Genomic DNA, 22,802 nt, shown 5'->3' on the forward strand with positions numbered 1-22,802 from the left:
CATAATTACCTATATTGTTTTAAGCATTATTTTTCGAAAAAAAAAACGTTAGTACAAATATAAATGATACATTTATGCTAAAAATAAACTGATATGCTTGGTTTTTTATAGATTCATTTTTTTAGCGTCACAGTTGACGCACGTTGATTTAGCCATGCTTTAGCAGTTTCGCAAAGTATGGCGGCTGGGTAGCATGGTCACGTAGTGCGAGCATGTGCGTGTTGTTGAGTCCTTGGTTTACGACTAAATAGAGTGTTTGCGACTTTACGCCAGTCCGAGTGGTTTTCTGGTACTGCAAGCCTTTAGTTACTGTCTGTTCATTTTGTATTGCTGTCATGATGGATGCGTTTGACGCAGTCCTCTTTAAACAAGGTGCAGAAGCAAAGGTGTACAAAGGCGCATATTTTGGAAAGCCCGCTATTTTCAAGGAGAGATTTGAAAAGAAATACAGGCATCCCGACCTGGATAGGCTGTTGACCCTTGAGCGCATGCGAGCTGAAGCCCGCGCTTTGCGAAAGGCAAGAGCTGTTGGTGTGCCGGTACCGCCCGTGTACTTTATTGACTTGACGTCGCGAATCATTGTGACAGGACACATCGAAAATGCCGAGACAGTCCGCGAGAAGATTATTTCTCTGCAATCGGAAGAACCGTCGTGCCGCGCGGAAAGCTTGGAGTTTCTCATGGACAAGATCGGCGAGGTTGTTGCGCTAATGCATAAAAATCACATCGTCCACGGTGACCTCACCACTTCCAACTTGATGGTGCAGCGTCGCGAAGCGGCATTGCCTTTAATCTATGCCATTGATTTCGGCTTGAGTTTTATTAGCGAGACACTTGAAGACAAGGGCGTCGACTTGTACGTTCTAGAAAGGGCATTCCTGAGTGCTCACCCAGGGATCGAAGTCTTCTTTCCAAGACTTCTGGACAGCTACTCAAGAAACTACCCGCAAAAAGCTGCGAACATCAGGAAAAAGTTCGAGGAAGTGAAACAACGTGGAAGAAAGAGGACTATGGTCGGTTGACCGTAGACACGCCTGCAAGAAGGAAATGTGCCAGTAAAGATAAAAACTTTTCGCCTGCTTATGTGTGCACATTCCTATGCATTACAGTTCACGTAGTGTGTTGAATGGTGTGTTAAAGAAGAAAATACCATTGACCAGTAATAGCGCATCTGATTATGTGTAATGCTTTTGGGTTCTTGCTTGAAGGCAAACTAGCATGACTGAACAAGAGAAAATTTTCTGTGTGGGTAAAACAATTTATTGCGAGTATACGCAATATGCATCATGTGAATACATTTAAAGGGACATACAACTGCTCAAAACTCGAAATGAGATTACCCCAGAAAGGTTGTTTATAGTATTGGCTAAAACAAACCTTGTTCTCATAAATGCGGATTTATATTTTTATTTCTTCACTAAAGTCGCAAAAAGTTACTGTTGGCGCCCTCACGCTGCTCCACGCAGCATAAAAGCGAAGATGCACATGATACTGGTCACGTGACCTTTTACTGGTGTAAGCAGTTAATGATTTCTATATTAGTGTTTAAATGCAGTACACATTAGTTGGCAGGTGCCGTTAGGCACCTGCCAACGAATTGGAGAAGTGCCAGGAGCACCTGGCTCGCGAGGCAGTTAAGGGACTTCACGTGACAACGGGTGTTCAGCAAATTTATTCTACCTGCTTTTTATATCCATAAACTGTTGAAAATGTCAGTATGAAGGTGGTTAACTACAGTTGCACTCACTCCTGAGAAAGCAGAACATTGATCGTAATTTTTTTAGTGCCTTCTCAGATCTAAACATTCTGCTTACAAAATACCCACATGCTTTTGGAATCAACTTCTTCAGGCTTGACCACTAATGAGGGGGAGCTTTTTGTTGCACCGTAAAAAACTGGGTCAAGAAAAATTGGTTGTAAGTCCCTTTAACATTTACAAAGTGAGTGCACACAATATGCATGATATGCATACTCTGTGCCCTTGCCTTTGTTTGGTTACATTTTTGCCAAATGTGAAACAACTTGGTCAAGCCACACTACCACTCACTTTTGTGACTAGCTATGCAAAGGCATTTATGGAAACATTGCTCGTGAAAATTACACTGCACTACGTTTCCTTTCCAATTCCTATTTTCAACGTTTTGCACAGTGAACTGATCCATAGCAGTATGGGCCTTGTGTGCTGCACTTGTTTGAGATATGTGAGTCCACCTGTCAGATGTAGTGACGAAAATTGGATGGCCCCATCATGGTGTCATATAGCAGTTAGTGTGGTGCATTGCAGTAACATCCTGAATTCCTTCTAAAAAAAACATGGTAAATTGTTCATTCCTGCCACCAAAGGGCAGTTGGTTGGTTGGTCAAATTTTATTACTAGTCCTCAGAGACGTGACTAGAGCGCAGTGGGCTCCTGCCACTTTGGGACGTGCAGGCTAAGCCCGACTGCCGCATCGTGGGCTCTTTGGACTGCCCAAAGCTGATCCCCTTTGTTGGGGCTTCTGATGGCAAAGCACCACATCCCTTGGATGGCATGATCGCTGCCCAGTAACGAGGGGCATCGCCAGAGCATGTACTCTACATTAGCTACCTCCCCATAACAGGGGCACGAGCTGCTAGTGTAAGTATCCAGATAAATTTTGTGAAATAAAGCCAAATTTGGGTATGAACCCATCTGTAAGAGTCTAGGTGTCATTTCCTGGGCTCTGTGTAATTTTCTGTGAGGAGGGGGTTAGACCTCCTGCCTAGGTAGAAGTGCTGTGAAATCTCATTGTATGTGGTGGGCTGATCTCTGTTCTCCAACGTCGTGGGCTGGGGAGAATCTCCGTGGGTACAGAACATCAGACTTCGCGCCTTTGAGTGGGCCGGCTCGTTGAGGTTGGTGGGGCCTCCCCCAACATGGCCCATGTGACCAGGAAACCACGTTAAGATGTGATTAGAAATGCCTTGGTCACTGAGGATATGGCATGCTTCCTTGGAGATGGTGCCGACGGCAGTTGAGAATGTTTTAAATTAGGGCAATTTTGTTGAAGCTGTACAAGAGGCCATAGCTCTTCCATTAATAAAAGTAGGCTGCTGGGCTAATTGGCACTTGGCTATCAAAGTTTGTGGGGCAAAATGTTTACGAATAAAAGATACTTTGTCTTCTTACGTCTGCAAATCTTTAGTGCCACAAACTTGGAAAGATAACACATACACAGGTGGCATCTGTCCCGTGTACAAAAATGTGAACATGCAGAACCTATGAGGAAGCAATATGGGTGTACCTTAGTGCTCTCTGTCGCTCCAGCCTTAATGTTTACCTTTACATAGGTTAGTCAAGGAAAATGTGTCTTGATGGTCTTTTTTTTATGCTTTTTTTGTCAGTAACATAGACACTGTCCAAACACCTTTCTTGATGGCAGAAGAAGAAGCTCCCAGCTTGAACAGTATACACAGCTGTCACTCTTTTCTTAGTCTAATTTTGGTATGAAGCATAATTTGAGGCACATCATTGTACAGTGTCGAGTCTCTTGACTGCATTCACATCTATTGAAAGCCACTGAACATCTAGAAATTGGCTATGAATGTCTTTTTACATTTCTCCCATTCTCTTACATGCTATCTAGCTATTTTATGAACGGCAGTTATCCTTTTGGCTTATTTATGAGGTTGCAATGAACTGGCATATGCGAAGAATTCATCTATTTAGACTGCTATTGCATGAAACATATCTGCTGGAAAATAACACCGGCCATTCTTACTCTACAATCATAACGCGGCAGGTTCTCTTATGTTGTGCTTCAGGTGTCTTGACGGTTGCTTCGAAACGCACCATCAGCTTCTGCATGGTGGCAGGCATGACGCTAAGGATCATTGTTGAAGTATAATAGCATTATCAGCAACATATTTATTGTTCTATCTGCAGCTTACACAGTGCATCAATATTTGTACTGATAACTTATGGCTAGGGCTGCATGTTTTAGGATAAATCCGAAAAATTCCCATAAAACTCGGTAAAATTTTTGAGAGTTTGGATTTATCCGATAAACTCCGATTTTAAAAGGGCATTTTCAACGTTTGAAGGGCATTTTCAAAGCTGACAATCATAAATCGAAAGGAGTGCACTTCCATCAGCGGCAGCAACCGCATAAAATATGCTTGCGTCTATTACAACAAGCTTTAAGGTTTTAATACGAATAAACGTAGGTGTTTTGTATTCAAGTACTTGTACTTGTATGTATAGGTGTTTGTGCATTAAACCTTCCAGACATATAAAATACACTTAGTGTGTTTGCATGTTTTCGTGTTCAGATATCATTTCTTCTAAGATTTCGGAGTATTGAGAATAATAATAATAATAGGTCCTTTATTTTTCGTCAAAAAGATGAGGGAGGCTGGGAGAAAAAGCTGAGAAGCAGCTTGACTAGCTCCTGTCCCCTCCCCCCCACCCTCCCTATACAGTGAAATCTCGGTATAACGAACTTCAGGGGACCGCGGAAAAATGTTCGTTACTCTGAAAGGTCGTTATAGTGAAAGCCCAAAAATTTACCATAACAATAGAATTTCAGTAACGCAAACGTCCTACCTTTGCAACGGTACGTCCTTGAACTCGTTTCTCACGACAATGCACACGTGAACGTCAGACAAGGCACGTTTATTTGAAATAGTCCGTGATCGTTTTTTTGACGGGTGCAGCACAAACTCTGCGTCACGAACGATTCTAGACCGTCCGCATTTTTATCCGCCGCTTCGGTCGCTGTTCCGCTTTTTTCTGTGAATATGCGGAGTTTCCTCAAGTAGTCCAACGCATCTGTGGCCGACACGGACTCGTCGCGATCTTCGGGTGCTACCGTGACATCGTCGTCCATGTCATCGCTGCAATCCTTTAAGGCCCAACTGCATGCACGCGAGTTTTGAGCGACGGCCGACAGGATTTGCTGTCGCGGAGGGCCATCCATCGCCGTCGCTTGTCGCAGGGGTGCAATCGCGAAACGATGCTATTTCCGATTCCACACGGCTGGCTGATCGCGCTGATAACGCGGACGGACTGACCACTGGCCAAGCGCGAAAAGCACGAAAGGCATTGGAATCTGAAATAGAATCGTTCCGCGATAGCATCCCAGGTTTCTGGAAAGCCAGAAAACATCGCTTGTCGCCCGGAAGTGAGCATGACGATATCCAACAACATGGCACCATCTCTGACCCTTGCTTCGGTTGCAATTTGCTCGTGATGCTTCCAATCGGCGCGTACTTCAAGGAATGCAAGTTATAGACTACCTTATTTACAGCCCCATCTCACGCGGAGAGCGAGGCAGCGGCCGTATTTTGTCGTTATTTATGATCGACGGTTCGTTTTGATGTTTCGGTGGTAGCTTGCTGCAATGTCAACATCGTCGTCGTGTGAGGTAGCCCTTCTCCCTGCGAAGCAACGATGTGAGGCGCTGCGGCTTTTCTTAAACGTTCTATGACAGCAAGAGGAAACGTTGTCGAGATGCGCCTCGTGGACTAACCCCAACATAACGCAGTTTGCAAAGTGCGACGTAGCGTAGGCAGCGTACGCTTCCGGGCGCCCCATGGGATCACAGCAGATACTATTGCCGCGGTTAAACATAAGATTGCGAAAAAAGGAAGTCCCGAAACGCTTTTATGGCATCTTTATCTCAAACAAGACAATAATAAATTTGGTATGTTGTCATTCATCTACTCTGTAATTCTTTTTCGTAATTTGCCTGCGTGCGCGCAATAGTTTTCAATCGAGCAGCGCGACGGAGCCCGTTTGTCGCAGTCGCCTTCGCTCGAAAGTCGCGTGGTCGCGTGCTATGCATGCGGTTGGGCCTTTACAAAACCTGATGCGTTGTCGCCTCCGCAACGAAGGAAAAAAAAAAGTTCTCCGCCCGCGTCTTTCTCCTCCCGTGCCATCTCAGGTTTTAGCGGGAGGGCGTCCGCTCTTCGCGTTGCGTCGTCTGCTACCTTACAGCTCCGACTGCCATGACCGATACACTGAAATCTAAGAATCCTCGCATTTCGGGATATAAGTTCGTAGTACTGAGGTGTTGTTAAGATTACACGGGAATTAAATAACGATCGTTATTCTGAAATGTTCGTTATTCTGAAGTTCGTAGTAGTGAAATATTTTTACATTGAAACTATAAGCAGTCGGCACGGGATTTCTTAAAAGTTCGTTAATTTGAAATGTTCGTTAATGTGGTGTTCGTTGTAACGAGATTTGACTGTAGCACATTTTGGCGAGTTTACAGCAGTGGACATCAACAGCCTTATTAACAGGGTAAATGAACAGGAAGTGAGAAAAATGAGTGGATGGAGAAACAGGATTATCAGCAACAACGCAATGCATTGTCATTGGAAATAAGATTAATAAGAACACATTGCAACAATTTATAATGCAAAATTAAACACCAAATTTCGGAGAATTGGACATTTACGAGAAACAAACTGCAATAGATGCCGAATTTCCTCCCAAAAAATAAACTCCGAAAAACATCCTCCGAATTTCAAGAAAAATAAACTCCAAAAACACGGAGCCCTACTTATGACAAAGCCTGTGTGCATCTACAAAAAGAAAGAGCCTGGTTCTTGCTCCAGCGCATCATTGCTATAATGTGCAGCAGGTTTTTTGTTGTGATGCCACAATGGCACTTTGGTACACTGTATTGTCTTCTCTAGGATGAAATGAGAGTGACCAGTATGGCAAGCCATCATTCTCACATTTATTCCGATGAGTGTGAGGATTGCAACATCCAGCCCAGCTCAGAATAAAAGCACATTCTTGTTCACTCATGGCTAGAGTGATGTGTACGGCACTGGTGATTTTGGTTGATGAGGACTTATTGTGATGAGGATGATGCTACACGTCGTGGATGGAGCCATTGTGTGAAGATGACAGTACATGGGGGCATTGTGCATACTGTGGAGCACTTGCTGATGCTACTCCTGGAACTTCAAAAGTAGCAGGCATTGCACCATTTTACTGTCGCTGTCGTGCTGCATGCCTGAAAGGGCCCATTTGAGATGTGCAAAACTTTGGCCGCAGGTGATGCAAGTTGTGGAGCAGTAGTGTTACCATACAAATCCACAAGGCAAGATTTATGCGATGCTCAACAGCTGTCTGTTGTAGGTTCACCATCCTATTTACGAAAGTTGTCTCTTTCACAGTCTACCAGGGTTTGTGTTCTTCAGTAAGCTTGACATTGGACCAGCATATGCATCAGCATGAGACCTTTAAAATAAGTGCGCCTCTTTTCTGTATAACTTTGAGGTAAATATAGCAAACATGCTGCCATAGGGCTCGTGTACCTTTAAAGAACATGAATGGTTGAATCATAAATCAAGTTTGAATATGGCCAATGTGAATTTCAGACAGCCACATAGTATTTTGACTGTCTTGCTTGAATGGAGATTACCATAGCCATTGTGACTTTGTGGCACCTTGATAGACTCTTCTCCTCTTTCATTCTTTCATACTACCTTACCCTTTCTAGATTACTGCAGGGTAGCCAACTGGAGATCATCCTCTTGTTAACCACCCTGTCTTTCCTTTGCCTTTCTTTCTCTCTCGTGCTGCTGCTGCAGTTTAAATGTGTAGCCTTGGGGGTGTTGCCCAGCACTGCTTATGATCATTGTCACAGAAATAAAACAGCTCCTCGGATCAGTAGCACTACAGAAAACACAGTTTTAGGAGCATGTGATTAGTTGATAGACTCTACTGTTTGTCATTCATTTGATCTGTAAGCTCTGCTCAACAACATATTTTGACAGTTAGAGAAATAAAAGCCTGAAGCACAACGTTTACGTTCTCTAGTTGGCTAAAAGCAACTAAACTATGCATTAATTTATTTAGGACATTGAATTTATAAAGCTTCTCCTGTAGAGCATTGAAAGAGGCAAAAAGGGAAGTAATTATGAGCCCAGATTGCTAGGTTAACCTGGCCTGTCAAGAACAGCTAAACCAACCAACTGTTCTACCATAACTATTCTTCCAAAATATTTAGTGATGGTGTGAGGACAAAAAGAATATTTACAAGGCATGAAAATGTGACCTTTTTGACGATCCTGTTTTTTCTCATATATTTATATTATGAGGCCCATTTAAATTTATTTTTTTTCTCCGTGCGGCACATTTCTGGCAGCAGTTTTTCACGACCTGCGTGTCACGAGAATTCTTATGTTAATATTGCTGCTGGTTATTTGTGTACTGCACCCAGATTTCAGACTGCAGGGAGGACCTGTGACACGGTTGAGAAGATGCTGCAGCATTCTATTTGCTGATGAGGCATGGCAACAGCACATGAAGCACTACATGACACATACTGTCTATATGCAGTTATTCTGTCACATGCCGGATATGTTGAAGTAAATTTACTGCCTTTGGTACATCAAGAAAAGAGGGATAAAACTTTGTTGTTGCTCAGCAGTTGATCAGCAGGTGGCCTCAATTCATGCCTAATTTTTTAGCAAACTGCATAGTGGACGTTTCTCAGTCCTGAAATGTGGTGGCCACATTCAGCCAATGGGCATTGGAGGTGATGGCTAAGCAGGATGGAATTGGTCCTCTTATTCCAGCACTGTCTGCAATGACTGTGAACAAAAATGGGCATACTTTATAAACAGATATATATTAGCACAAGTGAAAGCACAATAAGCGCCGTCTGACACATGACCTCTGTCTGTACAACTGTTCTGCGGTCATAACGGACAGAACATGTAGGAGCACATTTACTACATTTGGCATATCAATACAGATATGGTGCTCAGGCCATTAGTATTCTTCTGCAGACCGATGGTACAGCTGTAGTATGCTGTTAACAAAAAAACGCCAGGTCTGCGCGAAAAGCGCAGCACAGTCACAGCGAAAGCTCGAAGTGTGGCATTTCTAGAGCCCGTTATAAACTCTCTTGTGGATACTAATACAACTACACTAGCAACGTACCCACTACGCCACAAATCATAATTTTTGTGAAGTTGGGAAGCACCCACCACAACATTACTCGTCATTCTGTGGAGAAGCAAGGTACCATCTGTAAGGCATTATGTGCAGTTTCTTAATGCGACGGCTGATGACGATGAAGAATTATGACTGAGCCTTTTGTAGTGGGTTGGAAGCTTTAAATGACCCACTAGTTACGTAATTCGCATTGTGTGACGCCTGGTCGTTATTTAACTCTCCCACCATGCTTTATAACATACGCTAACGTGAGAAAGAGATAGAGAGAGGGGAATTAACTTTATTGAGACCCTGAGGAAATGGATCATGGGAGCCTTATGGGCTTCCTTGGCAACCAATAGAGGTGCACCTGCGAGGAACCCACTACGCTATAAATCATAATTTTTGTGAAGTAACGAAGCAGCCACTACGCAATTTTTCGTCATTCTGCACAGAACCGTGGTACCTGCTAAATACCTGTAAGGTATTATGTGCACTTTGTTGATGCTGTGGCTAATGACGATGCAGAATTATGGCAGAGCCCTTTGTAATGGGTTGGAAGCATTCAACAACTCACTCATTGCACAATTCACATTGTGTGACGCCTCGTTACAGAATTCGCACTGTGTGACACTTGGTTGTTATTTTACTCTTCTACCATGCTACATTACATATGTTAATGTGGTTCCTTCTCAACATGAAGCCTGTATAGGGTCTTTTTGCAAAGCAGTTTCAAGCACTGACATGGCTCTGAGGTAGGTTACTGGGCTCCCACGCAGAGAGCCCAGGTTCGAACCTCGTTCCATCCTGGAAATTTTTTCTTATTTCGAGCGATAGGGGTTACGGACACCGGCGGCGGTGGCGGCGGCGGACAATTATGGCACCAAAAACGGCCCTTGTTGTGATCTCATAACAGCTTTCGCTGTAAAATGATTGGATGTTGACAGCTATTATTGACAGCAGTGACAGTGGCGAGAAGCACAATATGGCACATTTCAGCTATCTGAACAGATTAGTTTTCTGTCCTCGCTGTTGCTGCCATGACTGTCGGCTGTGTCGCTCTGGCTAAGTGTTGTTCCAGTTTGACTCTCTGAAATCGGTCGTAAAATAATGCTTATAAATACAGTATTGCAGTGAAGGTTTATTAACTATATTGAGGCTGGTCATGTTATCTATGTCTGACAACTATCAGACAATATCTTGAGCAGCCTCATGCTTGATGCTGGTACTTTCAGACTGAATATTGCTGACATGAAAAAAACAATTTACATTAATGGTGAGGTAAAGTTTCTGAATTACAGAGTCGATAAACTGCAACAAAATGTCAATGCAGAAAACGGAGTGCAATCAAGGACAAGGTCGAGACAAGACAAGTGTCCTTTCCCTAGTCCTTTTTTGCACTACATTTTCTGCATTGCTGTGAATCACCAACATGCCCAGACCTTCTCCCTTCCAAAGATGCCATGTTGCTTGCAACATTTTGAGGAACAATAGGAAACTGTACCACAATGAAGCTGTATCATCCCAAACTGAACAGGGGCACCCCAAGTACAAAACGTGACAGACTGTGTGGTGATCATGCCAGCTGTTGGTGAGAAAACTGGTTGCTTGCTCCCTTGTGCCCTCTGATCAGGATGTTGTTCACTGTGTTGCTACCAAAAACAGAAAAAATGAAAAAACGTTATGGCCCATTTTTGTTCCTGAGTGAAAAAAAGCTAAATTCTTCAACAGTCCTTTTGATGATCCAACTAATGAGGGATGGGGTTCCCAAGAGACATTAAACCGCTTCACATTTTTACTAGGGATGGGCGAATAGTGAATTTGAGGTTCGAAGTGAATCCGAAGCAAATAGTGATTTGGTCGAATAATTTCGAATCGAATAGTTCGAATAGCATTTACCGCATATTATTAAGAAAAATTAGCATTTTTGACATGACCCTTGCACAATATTTTGAAGGATTGGAACTAGGTATGAGTGATTGTCACTTTTTTGGTTTGAAATGAAGCAGCCTTGAATAGTATCAAGATTTGAATAGCAGTAGGGTGCAAGTTATAAGTGGACGTTACAATCTAAAAATTACTATACTTAGCGCATATAAGCTCATAAAACACGCTCTTAAACTTAAAAAAATATGTACATTTAACCTTGAAGTGTGGCTTCGCGGCAGTGCAGATTTTTCCTGAATAAGTTGTTTCACGGCACAGCAACCAGACGCTGCAGTGAAACTATCTTTACAGGAGGTTATGTGCTGTCAAATGTATACATATATTCGTTCATTTCGAATACTTCGAGATTTCGAGTAATCTAAATTCGTATCGAAGCGAATTCGAATACTGTAATATTCGTTCGAATATTCGAAACACCCGAATATTCGCCCATCCCTAATTTTTACACATCTTATACATGCATCATGTACAGTCTACCATGACAATTGTTTTTCACAACCGTGGTAGCATCACTGCTTCAGGGATACAACAAATTCAAAAACAAATCTGGCACTTCCCTCCTGACTGTACCTTCTTCAGATGTCGTGATGGCAGCAGGGATTCCACACATGACGTCATCGGGGCAAAACTTTTTCATTGGTCGAGTCATGATGGAGGATCACACCAACATTAAAAGAACTGTCTGTGTATGCTGAGGGGTGTGGGGGCACACCTAATGTGCCCTACTAATTTTTTTATGACAATTCCATTCAATCAGTGTCGCAAGGGGCATTGAGGGACGGGCTGTGGAGGAGCTTTTCTTCTGGTGTGTGGACATCGCCTCCAGCTTTTGCTGCGCATTGCATGCAGTTTGGTGAAAGTGTGAAGCAAGGAGGAGAGAGTGCCTCTGAGGAGGGCAGTGAAGGTGACGGAAAAAGTACAGTGACCATGTAGTTTTTTTTTTATTAATAGCCGCTAACTTTGCTATAATGCCTTGTATAAAAATATAATTGAAGCTCTATGTTCACTATAAACTGGCACACAGTTGCCATTAAATCAAGACTTCCATGCTCAGTGTAGCTTATGGGGCCTTTAGAAGGCCAACAGGACACATTTTCACAATTTCTATGCCTACTATATTTATTTTATCTTATTTGTTCGGGGAGGGAAACAAAGGAAATGTTCTGTTGGCAACACTGCAACGGCCTAGCTCAAAACTTACATCTGAACACTGGTCACCTAGCGGTTTTTATAAATCTCATTTAATAAAATTTTAAAAAGTCACAGTTTCGCCACAAGGCGAAGCAATGAATGCAATAGCAAGAAATTGGAATGCCACATGAATAACGGCAAGCTGCAAGTGCGCCGCTGAAGCACAAAGAAGGACGCTCGAAAAGAACACATACACAGGACAAGCACGAACTAACAACTGTCACAATTGTTACGTCTTTGTGTTTGAGCAGCACGCTGCAAGTGTTGACTATGCAGAACCCGACACTTTCAGATATGTCTTTTTCTTTTAAACTGCAGCGCATAGAGTGACCCCTCTGCTTCTCCTGCCATGCGTTGGTGTCTGACGCAAGGTGTGCCTGGCGTTCTTTTTTTTTTTTCGTTCCACGCCGCGAGTGGGTACAGAAAGGGGCACTTTTTCGTGTGCGTCTCAAGGGCAGTTTTCAAACTGAAAGAAAGTGTAGGAGCGTTGCGTGATACAGAACACGCCCAAGCTCCTCCAAGATCTGCGTACCGCCAGCGGTAAATGGTGTGTGTAAATAGGTCACCGTTATTATGCCTGCGGAAGCATGGCACGTGGTAGAGTTGTCTTAACTCCGTACGCTGCGGAGCGAGGGGTGGCTGGTTCGAATTCCCGGTCTGGTGCTTTGGAATTTTTTCTTCTGATTTATTTTTCTTTGTGCCTTTTTTATATGTATACATACATATACATATACGGGACATGACGGCGACGGCAAAAATCCGCCGAGAGTGTCCACGTAATTGCTACTGCAATAAAAGAATTGTGCAAACATTAAAAAGCAGTTCGTGTGACGACGACTGCATTATCGTCACTTGGCCCAAACGGCATAGTCAGGTTCTTATTGCTTCATGGATGTCCCGTTAAAGCCCAGTCTACACTATACAGAATATGTAATTTACGTATATGTGCTATGCTGATGTACTTATTAATTCGAAGACACTCCTGTACCGCCCATCTGTCAGTGACAGAAATTTCCACATGAGCAATGCCTATTGAATTAGCTACTGAATATTTTATTTTAGAGAGCCCCTAAACCAACCAGAGGTCGAAATTTAGTTGTGGTGTTGCAGTTGTGCACGAGTATTCAACAAACACGCAGCCGCGAGAATATCTTTTGAAACAGTGCCGTAATATAGCGGAGCTACACGCGTTTGATGATCCAAAAGCGGCCCCCGCTCGCATCGCTCTTTCCTTCGCTAAGTTCCGTTCATCGGCTCGTCTCTCCTCCTGGGCGAGTGCTCCTCCCCTCCATGCGAGGAGGAAGAGCGGTGTGCGTGCGTACCTGCAAACAGGCAAACAGGTTCTTTTTGTGTATGACATGACCAGACTCAAATGTTGACATCACGGCCAATGCTGGGGATTATTGAAAGGCCCAGAGAGAAGGGATTGTTTCTTCGAACCTGTGGTGGGCCCGTGGCTCGTAGCACTGCTGCGTTTGGCATTGCTCATCGCATTAGCGCACCCAGGATTTCTCTCAGGGGGGGGGGGGGTTGAAATTCTGAGAAGACTACAGGAATGTAACGACAAATGAAATATGTGATACCAAATAATAATAATAATAATAATAATAATAATAATAATAATAATAATAATAATAATAATAATAATAATAATAATAATAATAATAATGTCAAATGTGATGATGATGATGATGATGATGATCTTTCAGCGTTTTGCAGCAAGATATTGAAAATACTTGAGAGGGCCGAGAAACCACTCAGTGAAGCAGCGCACGTAGAAAAAAACGGCATATTGAATAAACCAACGCGTAATATAGTTCCAACAAATGTGTCTGGCAAATACTTGTTTTTGTAAATTTTTCAGCTCCATGTAGTGATAAGGGTGCTGACGCGCGGGCCGGCTGGTGATCGCACAATGCTGTTATAAAACAAATGATTACTATGGTAGCGCAAACAAATCGGACGCAAGAAAGGCACACGAGGACACCCGGCGCCGTGTGCCTTTCTTGTGTTCCATTTATTGTGTCTTGTGTCCGATAGCCACAGTAATCAGGAAATGTCATACAAACAAGCCCCATTGGCAACTTTAGCAGTTGAAAAATTCTGCAACTGAGAATTTTGTGCATAATGCGAGCAGAACATCCTATATTATACTTCCTTCGAGCCTCGCCAAACTACAAATCTGAAAGTGTATCGTAAATATTCATTGTAAACTTTCTGGCATTGATTATAAACAGTATGCACAGGTCAGTGCAGCACACGTACAATACAATTCTCAGCTCACGGATAAACTGTTGTAGCCACGCTTACCGATTTGCCATGTCATTCGGGTGCACAGGTTCGGCGACTGAAGTACCCTCTGATAAATGACTGATCGATTGACGCATCCGAAGGCGCTATGTGCCGAGTCATCGGTTCCTTCTTGGCCGTAATCGGGCATTCCGGTGTTTTTGCTGCTTCTCTTGAATGGGAACACGGAATCTTTGTCGGGAAGTAGGTGAGGATCGTGTTCGACTGACACGTCAGCGAGATGTCTGGTGTGGTAGGTCACTGTCGACGCAGACTCGCGCAGCAGACACAGAAGCAAGTTCTAGCAAAGCGGACTTTTCCGTCCGATGTACAACATACAAAAAAGAAGTGGTAAAAAGAGAGAGAGCGAGAGTTGCCTACTGAAAAAAAAAGAAAGAAAACGTGGCACCCCAATATACCTCTCGCATTTTCCAAAGCCCCCTTTTCTTGTCCCACCGCCTTCAAAACATTTACTCATTCTGCCACGTCGTCTTACTCCTCCCGTCTTCGCAAAGTATGGATTTCGCATAGCATTCGTGCTTGCTTGGGGTCCCTGCGTGTGTGCAGTACTGCGGCATGGCTGGCGACGCACACACTAGTTGCTCCAAGACTTGCTCAGAAATGCAGGAACGACAGTGTATGTGCTTAAACTAATATCGTCATGTGCTCGAGCTGTACGCTGTACGGCCTCCGGGGTTTGCGGTCGTTTTGACGAATGAGCCGCGTACTACGAGGTCGCCTTTCTTCTCGCCGCTCCAATGCACCTCATCCGTCCGCTGTCAACAAAGTTAAGAAAAAATGCGCGACCACCCCGCTGGCGACACCATTTGCCTGCACAAAACGCAAGCCCCGAAGAAAACAGAAAACACTTGTTTCGAAGCGCCGCCGACGGCCTCTTATCTTTGGAACTTTGAGTGAGCATTGTCCCTACGTTTCGGAATCCATACGGTTCTTTCTTGAGAGTTCGAGGGAGCGAGACAAACGAAGAAGGCTTTTCTTGTTCGGCCGGTATGAAAGGGTGAGTCAGGAGGCGGCGGTGCTCGTCAGCAGAAGAACAGAGGAGTGCTTGGACTTGACCGTTGGGAATGAGTTCAAGAGTAAAAGGGGGTGGGGAGCTCCTTTGGCGTGTGGATGTGTCGAGGTAAACTGTTAGATGAGAGACAGGGAAAGGGGGATACTTGGAGTGCCGGACTGTGTGAGCTGTAAGCAGACATCTTTTTTTCTATTTTCTTAGGCTCTGCGCAGGGAAAAGCGAAGACGCTACGTGTGGGTTGCCTTCAGCGTGGTTCACGATTGGGTAGCTTGTATCTTCCAGCATTCATATTTCTGGTAATTGGTTTCAGCTGCGAGGACTACAGTTTCAAGAAAATTGATTCGGCGGTCTGCGTCTTTGCAAAATTGTGAACGTCTTTCCCGTCTCAGTTCCGCTGATGCAGCGGGCGTCGCAGCCAGTACAAGAGGTTTTGTTGAGGATGCCTCGGGTTCGCTGCTCTTCCGGTGGCCAGTCTTTTGGAGAAGGCAGAGAACGCGCTATTGCGCTCGTAATGCTGAAAACATTTTCACGAACCGCCCGTCCCCATCGTCGGCTGCGGGCCACGCGCTCGGGGGGGGGGGGGGGGGGGGGGGGGAATGTCAACAAGACCGTTTCTTTTTCCTTCTTTTTTCGGCACCCCGCACCAAAGCGAGAGCCGTAGAAGGCTCGACAAAGAAAAGAGCGGAGTATGGAAGCAACTTGGAAAGGCTGCAGGAAAGGAAGCAACTTGGAAAGGGCGGCGCGTCTAGCACTCACAAAGGTCTGCAGAAGATGGTGGGGCAAGCGGCGGTGTACTTTTGAAGCCCACACGTGCTTAATGGGTGAAGTCATTGGCGGACATACACATCAAGTGTCATCGATGGCCTCAAAACTTGGGAGGCTGTCCAGTAAGAAGAAGGAGGAGGGAAAAAAAAGAAAAAAAAGGAGGGGGGTACAGTCGGAATAAGGCGCGGAGAATTTGAAATTTTTTTTAAAAAAGAACATTGTTAGTGTATGATGGAGGCTAGTAGGGATTTTATGTTGCGAGTAGAATAATTGTCCAGGTTATTTGAAGGCTGAGCGTACTTTATGTCTCTTAATATGATAGAAATCGTGCTATGGCTTTTAGTGGTTCCAAATTACCACGAGCTAGATTTATTCCTGATGGGTGTAGGGATTGAAATTTGTGTATCAAATAGCATCAAATACGATTCCATGTATTTCCTCTCCCGTGGTGACCGTAAATTTGTAGAATGTAAAGTTTGGCTTGATCGAAATTGTGGTCTTGTTGGTTGAAGTGGCTATCCCACCTCATTTTCATTTTATGTTTTGTAGAACCCATCTAGATGAAAAAAGAATGTTTGTCGGCAGGAGAGTGTATATTATTGAGTATTTAAAGGAAAAGAATGGTGCTCCGTGACGGACACAATTCGTGTTCACTATAATATCAAGGATTTGAGAAAAAGTAATGAGAACGCCATCGGCATAGTAACAGGAAATGTTCGTCACGCTTAAGCGAGTTTCGATTCCATAGGGAGTAAGGCATTGAATGTACATGAAAAACGCTTGTTATTTCTATAAAATGAGTTTTGTGTCGTAGAATTTAAAAAAGTTGCACATTCGAGGCAAAAACCAACATATGTACTGTATGTACTGTATTACTTCCTTGAATTGACTTGCTTGCCAACATTTGTATTTGCACCAACTTTTACAGCTGTGATTTATTATCCTTCTTTTCTTTTCTACGGGTGTAAAATATGTATAATGCGCCCACTACCACTTTATTTCGTGCATGCAGCCTCCTTAAATTGAACTTGTTGAGAAAGGCTGCTCGGTCCAAAATTGATTGTTACTATTGATGTGAATGTTTTCTGTTTTTCTTTTTGTTCCCCTTCGCTCCCACTCCTGTAAAAACCCTGCAAAGGGTTAACAGTATGTGAAAATAAATAAATAAAATAAATACTTGTTGCGCAACTTTGTCGTCGCTCCATTAGGGCCATTAAACCAAGCCACGTGACACCGACAATTTAATGTTATTTAGGCACTTGATATTCTAATCTCTAATTGCATTAGAAGCATCCCAGTAACCAAATATAATTGGCGTGTGTGCAGGTGTGAACCTGTGTGAACCGGATAATAATGTTATAAACGGTAAACAACACTGCGAACTCCTGCTCTGGACATACATGTATGTAGCACTGCGTACACAGCTGGATTAGCTGCTATACGTAATAGTTTTTGATGTCACATGCACTGTGCACCGACGTCTGTGGCTAAGTCACGCGCCGCATTATCACTGTACACCGTCCCGTTTTAGACTTCCCCCGAGAATAAGAACAATAGCTTGTTTCGAAGATTCCGAACTATCTCCTTGCTCTATTGCAGTAATCAGAGGGGGCAGGAAAAGAAGAGGGGTCAAACCGACGACCCGTGAAAGCATCTTCTCTTTCGTCCAAAACTGCTTCACTGGAAGTGAACACAGAGTCACAGAACTTGCGGTTTTCGCTCTTTCTGTTTAGGAGTAGATGACTGAATACAACACGCTAAATGAAGGAAATTCGACCTGAAACCACCTCTTGAATTGAAATGATAACGTTAACAAGGCCACCTGAACGTGTACGTTGGATTCTCGGTGACAATGACCGTGAAGCAGTTACGGGGGGGGGGGGGGTCAGGTCGGCCTCAGGGGGGGGTTACAACCCCCAACCCCCCCCCCCCCCCGTCGGTGCGCCACTGGCTCATCGTCATAGGCGTGCGCACAGGGGGGGGGGGCAGGGGCGGCGGTCGCCCCCCCTAATCACCTAAGAGGGGGGGGGCGCAAAATCTGTCCCGTACATTGACCCTTCTAGTCACCTAAGAGGGGGGGGGGCGCAAAATCTGCCCCATACATTGACTTGGAAGGGGGGGGGGGCGCTGCGACGACCCTTTGCCCCCCTAATGGGGAACCCTGCGCACGCCTATGCTCATCGTGACGACATTCTGAACTCGATGCGCGCGTTTACTTGAAATGTTTAAAATTTATCGGAGGGGGTCTAGGGGCCCTTTAAGAAGAAATAAACGTAGTGTAATTGCTTGAAATAATTGTTTTTTTAGGTTGAACTGTGCAAAAGTTTTACGATGCTGGTTAGAGGTTCAGTTTCGGGTAAAGTTAAAACAGTGATGATGCGAGCCTATTCATATAGGTTAAAATGCTTCACTTCAGGAAACCCAGGACCAACATTTTTGTATAACTTTATTTCACATCACCGGTACAACTAAATACGCAAACAAAATTAGTTGTGCCTAACGTCAGTTTTATCATCTCCCGCTAACCTACCTGTTGAAGAGAGTTGTGACATAGTTACATGTGCCAACCTAAAATATCCTTAATAAAGAATGTTCGTTTCTGTGTGTCTAATCCCATGGAAGCAGGTGGGTGCTGTTCAGTGTCCATGTGGTTCTGTGCCATGAGGCGCTGTGGTTTTGACCGTCCCAGTGTTCGCCGCAGAATCCTATTGATAGAAGATATGCTGGGCAAGGAGTCTCGAGGGCAAACTCTATCAAAGAGTAGTCGCTCCCGAATCTCCCAAGCAAACAGAGCACCATTCTCTTGCTTGTACTCGCGAATTTTGCGAATCACCAGAGGTGTTGAAACACGAGGCTTGCTTCCACCTGCAACAGAGTTGCAATTTTCAGTGTCTACCACGTACTATCATTTATTACTTTTAATATTTTTCAAGCAAAATACTACACTGATAAGATGACAATGTGGCTGGCTCAATAAATACTTATGCATATAGCACAGAACCAAAATGATAGATGCAGTAGAATAAACCTGTTAGCAATGATTCATTCACAAGTAGAAAGCAAGTATGTTCTCATAACATTTTTGAAGCAGCTCAAAGATCTGTAGTTTTATTCGGTTTATCGGTGATAAAAGACATGGAATTGTGCCATATCTTAAAGGGGTCATGAAGCACCCCTTGGGCTTGTTGAAAAACACAACCCGCGGAAAGCTGACACGGCTATGAACTGCTCTGCAAAATATTACAGTCGTGTGCGCCGCGTAAAGGCCACAAGCGGAGCGCGAAGTTGCCGTTTCCTCAGGTGCCCTCTTTTCAAACAGAGGCCGGTTCTCACTCTCGTCGGTGGGCGGGGCATCTGCACGTTGATGTCGCGGAGACATAGCATGCTTATTGGCCGATAGCCGGATGAGATGCGCTTCTTGCCACGGGGTGCCGCCACTTGCCCGCGCCGCACTCCTAAGTCTGCTAACTTAAACTTTACACGGTAGCCGCACTCGCGCGTGCGAATCACAGTGGGAGAGCGATCGCGTTTCATGACGCGCGCTGACGTAACTTCTTACCCCCGTGCCATCCCTCCCTGTCTAGCTTCCAGTGCGCTCGTCGGCACGAGAAAAGAGAGAAAGCGCTGAGAGCGGGCGCCAAACCCCCGTAACTCCGCTGATTCTTGACGGATTCGAGAAATTTTTGCGGCAATCGATTCGGGAGGCAGTAAACTCCGATACTAAGGTCATTAGATCATTACTTGTAAAAGTGGTTCATGATCCCTTTAAAATCCAAGGACTGGAACAGTATCCTGATTTTTGAAAGAACAAACTTTGTTGAGTGTTGATTGAGATTTATCTTGCCCTATGGAACGTCCCAACAAAAATAATGCAACTTAATCCCTGTTAATTTCCCTGCAATCTCCCATATTTGAAACTTATAGTGTCCAGCACTTATTGTCACCACCTGCATTTGAATTTCATCTCAAGATTATGCAGGAACTGCTCACTAGTCTGTAGACCAATGCTTTTCAACTATTTAATATTCAGTTTAGCCACTTGAAAGTATGAAAGTGAAAGCCAAATGTATTGATTACATATATAACTTTAAAGAAATATGCGCCGCTGTGTAATTGAAGACATAAATTGGGCACTCTTGATTTACAATTGCACTCTAAGGCTCTTAGGCTTTTGCACATATGCGACCATAATAGATACTCAGCAGCGCAATTGAGATTATGTGGTACTATACATCCAAAGTTTTAAGTATCAGTGAAGTGACTAGAACTTGCCCCGGCACTCCACATGTTCAGAGCCACTAGGGATGTCACAGGAGGACCACAGGGTAACCGCCATGCACCACTGCAGTAGCTTCTTATGCTTGCAGCATTCTGGTGACTAAACTATAGCTGTGGACATTGCATTTCAACACTTAAGTATCATTTTCCATATTCCAAGATAGTCATGTCTTAAGTATTCATAAAGTAGAGATGTGCTAATAGTAAATTCGAGGTTCTGAGCAAATTCAAATTGAGTAGTGATTTGGTCAAATAATTTCTAATCGAATAGTTTGAATAGTTCACATCACATACTATATTTTTTTAAAAAATGAGCATTTTTGTCATGGCCCAACTATCTTGCATAATATTTTTAAGAATTGGAACAAGGCATGCGCGGATGTCACTTTCTCGGTTGAAAGTGAAGTGGAAGCAACTTTGAATGGTAGCAGGATGTGAATAACAGTAAGATGCAAGTTAAAAGCGGTAAAATACGTTATGTTTTAAAATTAATCATACTTAGCCCACATACGCCCGTATAACACGCTCTTAAACTTGAAAAATAATTAATCGAGGTGGTTAACACACCATAGCATTAGTTGGCACATATTTATCCAATTCTAGCGCATAATAACACGCGCTGTTTTTTAACCGCTCAATGTATAAAATGTAGCCCTGTCATGCACCTGATTCTCAAAAAGAAAATGTAGCATGTTTCCAATTCTGACAATGACAAAGCGATGAAAACTGCGCTTATATGCCTTCAAAGAATAGAAAGTTGTCTGGAGCAAGTGTCCAGCATGGAGAACTCTCAGGGAGGACTCTTTATCGCTGTGGGTCACATGCCCCCGAATCAGTCCATCGCATTTGATATTCTCAGTATCTGCAACCAGTGTTGTTGCCAAGGGGGGGGGGGGAGGAAAAAAGAAATAGCAGCCCCCCCCCCCCCCCGGGAAATTTAAACCTGCCATCACCCCAGGCCCGTAGCCAGGAATTTTTTTCGGGGGGGGGGGAGGGGGCACTTGCTGAGAACCTTGAGTATTTGAGAAAAACACCTATTTTTATTATTTACTTTTGGTAAAAACACGTACTTCACCAAAATTTCGGGGAGGGGGGGCGGGCCCCTAGCTCCCCCCGCCCCTTGGCTATGGGCCTGCTTCATCCTCTCCCCTGGAACACCAAAAAATCAACTGTGTAGCTGGTTCTTTCAGGTGTGCCCCTGGTCCCCTGCACCCCCTGAAGGACCTCTCTCATTGCAGCTGCGTATATATACAGGCTGTTTCAAGAAATATGTGTGAAAATTCCCGAAAATAAGGGAAATAAAATATTTTCTTGCTGCATTCATAACTACTGTTTCTGTAGCAGCAGACATCTTAAGATGCCTAGAGGCATCAATTAAGGCATAATTAAGTATTAAGTTAATGAACTTTTTATTTATTGGAGACAGGCGGTCAGGTCGAATGGGAGAATAGGAGCCCTTGCGGCAAAGTGCCCGTTGCCGCTTTGAGATTAACAATTTTTTTCTTTAATGCGAGAGCATCAAATCGCTCATTGAGCGAAAAAGCCGGCATCTGTCGCAGTGAAACAGCACTTCAATTTCAATTGGCTTTGACGCCACGTCACGTGCGCGCCACGACGGAGTATAGTAAGGGAAAGGGAACGCTGTCAAGTTGACGCACCCGGTGTTGCGTGAGGAAAGAGGGCAGAGGGTCGGCATAGCCGCTACGCCATGGCACCCTCCCTCTCGGAAACCTGGGGTATCCGCGCAAGCTCTCGCCTACATTCCAACTTCGCCTATGTAAACGCTATAAAGAAAATAATTCATGTATATACAAAACATAATATGTTCGAAAAAAAGAACGTGGAAGTGGTGCGTTTTGAATGTATGGCCCCACGATCAGAAGCCGAGCGTCTTAGCCACTATAGATGCTAAACCATCGTCTCTTAGATGGCAAGCCTGTGGACTCCGCTTTATGACATTACGCTACTTGGACCGAAATTCTTGCGTCCCCGCTTTCACCACGCTGGTCTTGGTGACGTAAATTTCGGTCCAATTAGCATGATGAAATATAGCGCAGAGGTCTGCTATCTAGGAGGCGTTGCGTGTGGTTCATCTCTCGCGAACTCTCTCTCTCTCTCTCTCTCTTATTGGGCTTAGATGCTGCGCGAGCCGCTGCTGCTTACCTGCGTCTTGTCGTGCAGGACGTCAGTGACATTACTCGTTGCGCAAAACTCGAAGGACTACTCAGCGGAGTTCAATTTGACATTAGTACGAGTTTTCTCATTCGCAAATCATAAGAAGTGCTTAGGTGTGCTCGGATGTTTAAATGCGTAAACATTTCTATGCCGACACAACAAGAAACTGTCCATCCGTCCCTCTATCACGTAACACGATTTGCT

At 44.1% G+C, this 22,802-nt stretch overlaps 2 protein-coding genes across 2 annotated transcripts in view; one reads left to right on the forward strand and one right to left on the reverse strand.

Annotated features, from left to right (window-relative positions):
* Positions 1-168: 168 nt before the first annotated feature.
* On the forward strand, positions 169-1,025 carry LOC119378044 (EKC/KEOPS complex subunit TP53RK). The gene has a single exon (XM_037647293.2). The coding sequence runs from the start codon at positions 336-338 to the stop codon at positions 1,020-1,022; it is 687 nt and encodes a 228-aa protein (XP_037503221.1). The 5' UTR covers positions 169-335; the 3' UTR covers positions 1,023-1,025.
* A 17,633-nt stretch (positions 1,026-18,658) lies between these two features.
* LOC119387970 (paired box protein Pax-9-like) overlaps positions 18,659-22,802 on the reverse strand; it is a 5,426-nt gene continuing 1,282 nt past the window's right edge. The window contains exon 2 of the mRNA XM_037655567.2: positions 18,659-19,010. Within this exon, the coding sequence (XP_037511495.1) occupies positions 18,700-19,010 (311 nt within the window). The 3' untranslated portion in view covers positions 18,659-18,699. The remainder of the gene's footprint in view (positions 19,011-22,802) is intronic.

The sequence above is a fragment of the Rhipicephalus sanguineus genome, chromosome 1 (assembly GCF_013339695.2).
Source record: "Rhipicephalus sanguineus isolate Rsan-2018 chromosome 1, BIME_Rsan_1.4, whole genome shotgun sequence".
In the NCBI taxonomy this organism is placed as follows: Eukaryota; Metazoa; Arthropoda; class Arachnida; order Ixodida; family Ixodidae; genus Rhipicephalus; species Rhipicephalus sanguineus.

What these genes read in the sequence shown, in the direction of transcription:
- LOC119378044 (XM_037647293.2), top strand. Translation starts at nt 336, where the DNA reads ATGATGGATGCGTTTGACGCAGTCCTCTTTAAACAAGGTGCAGAAGCA.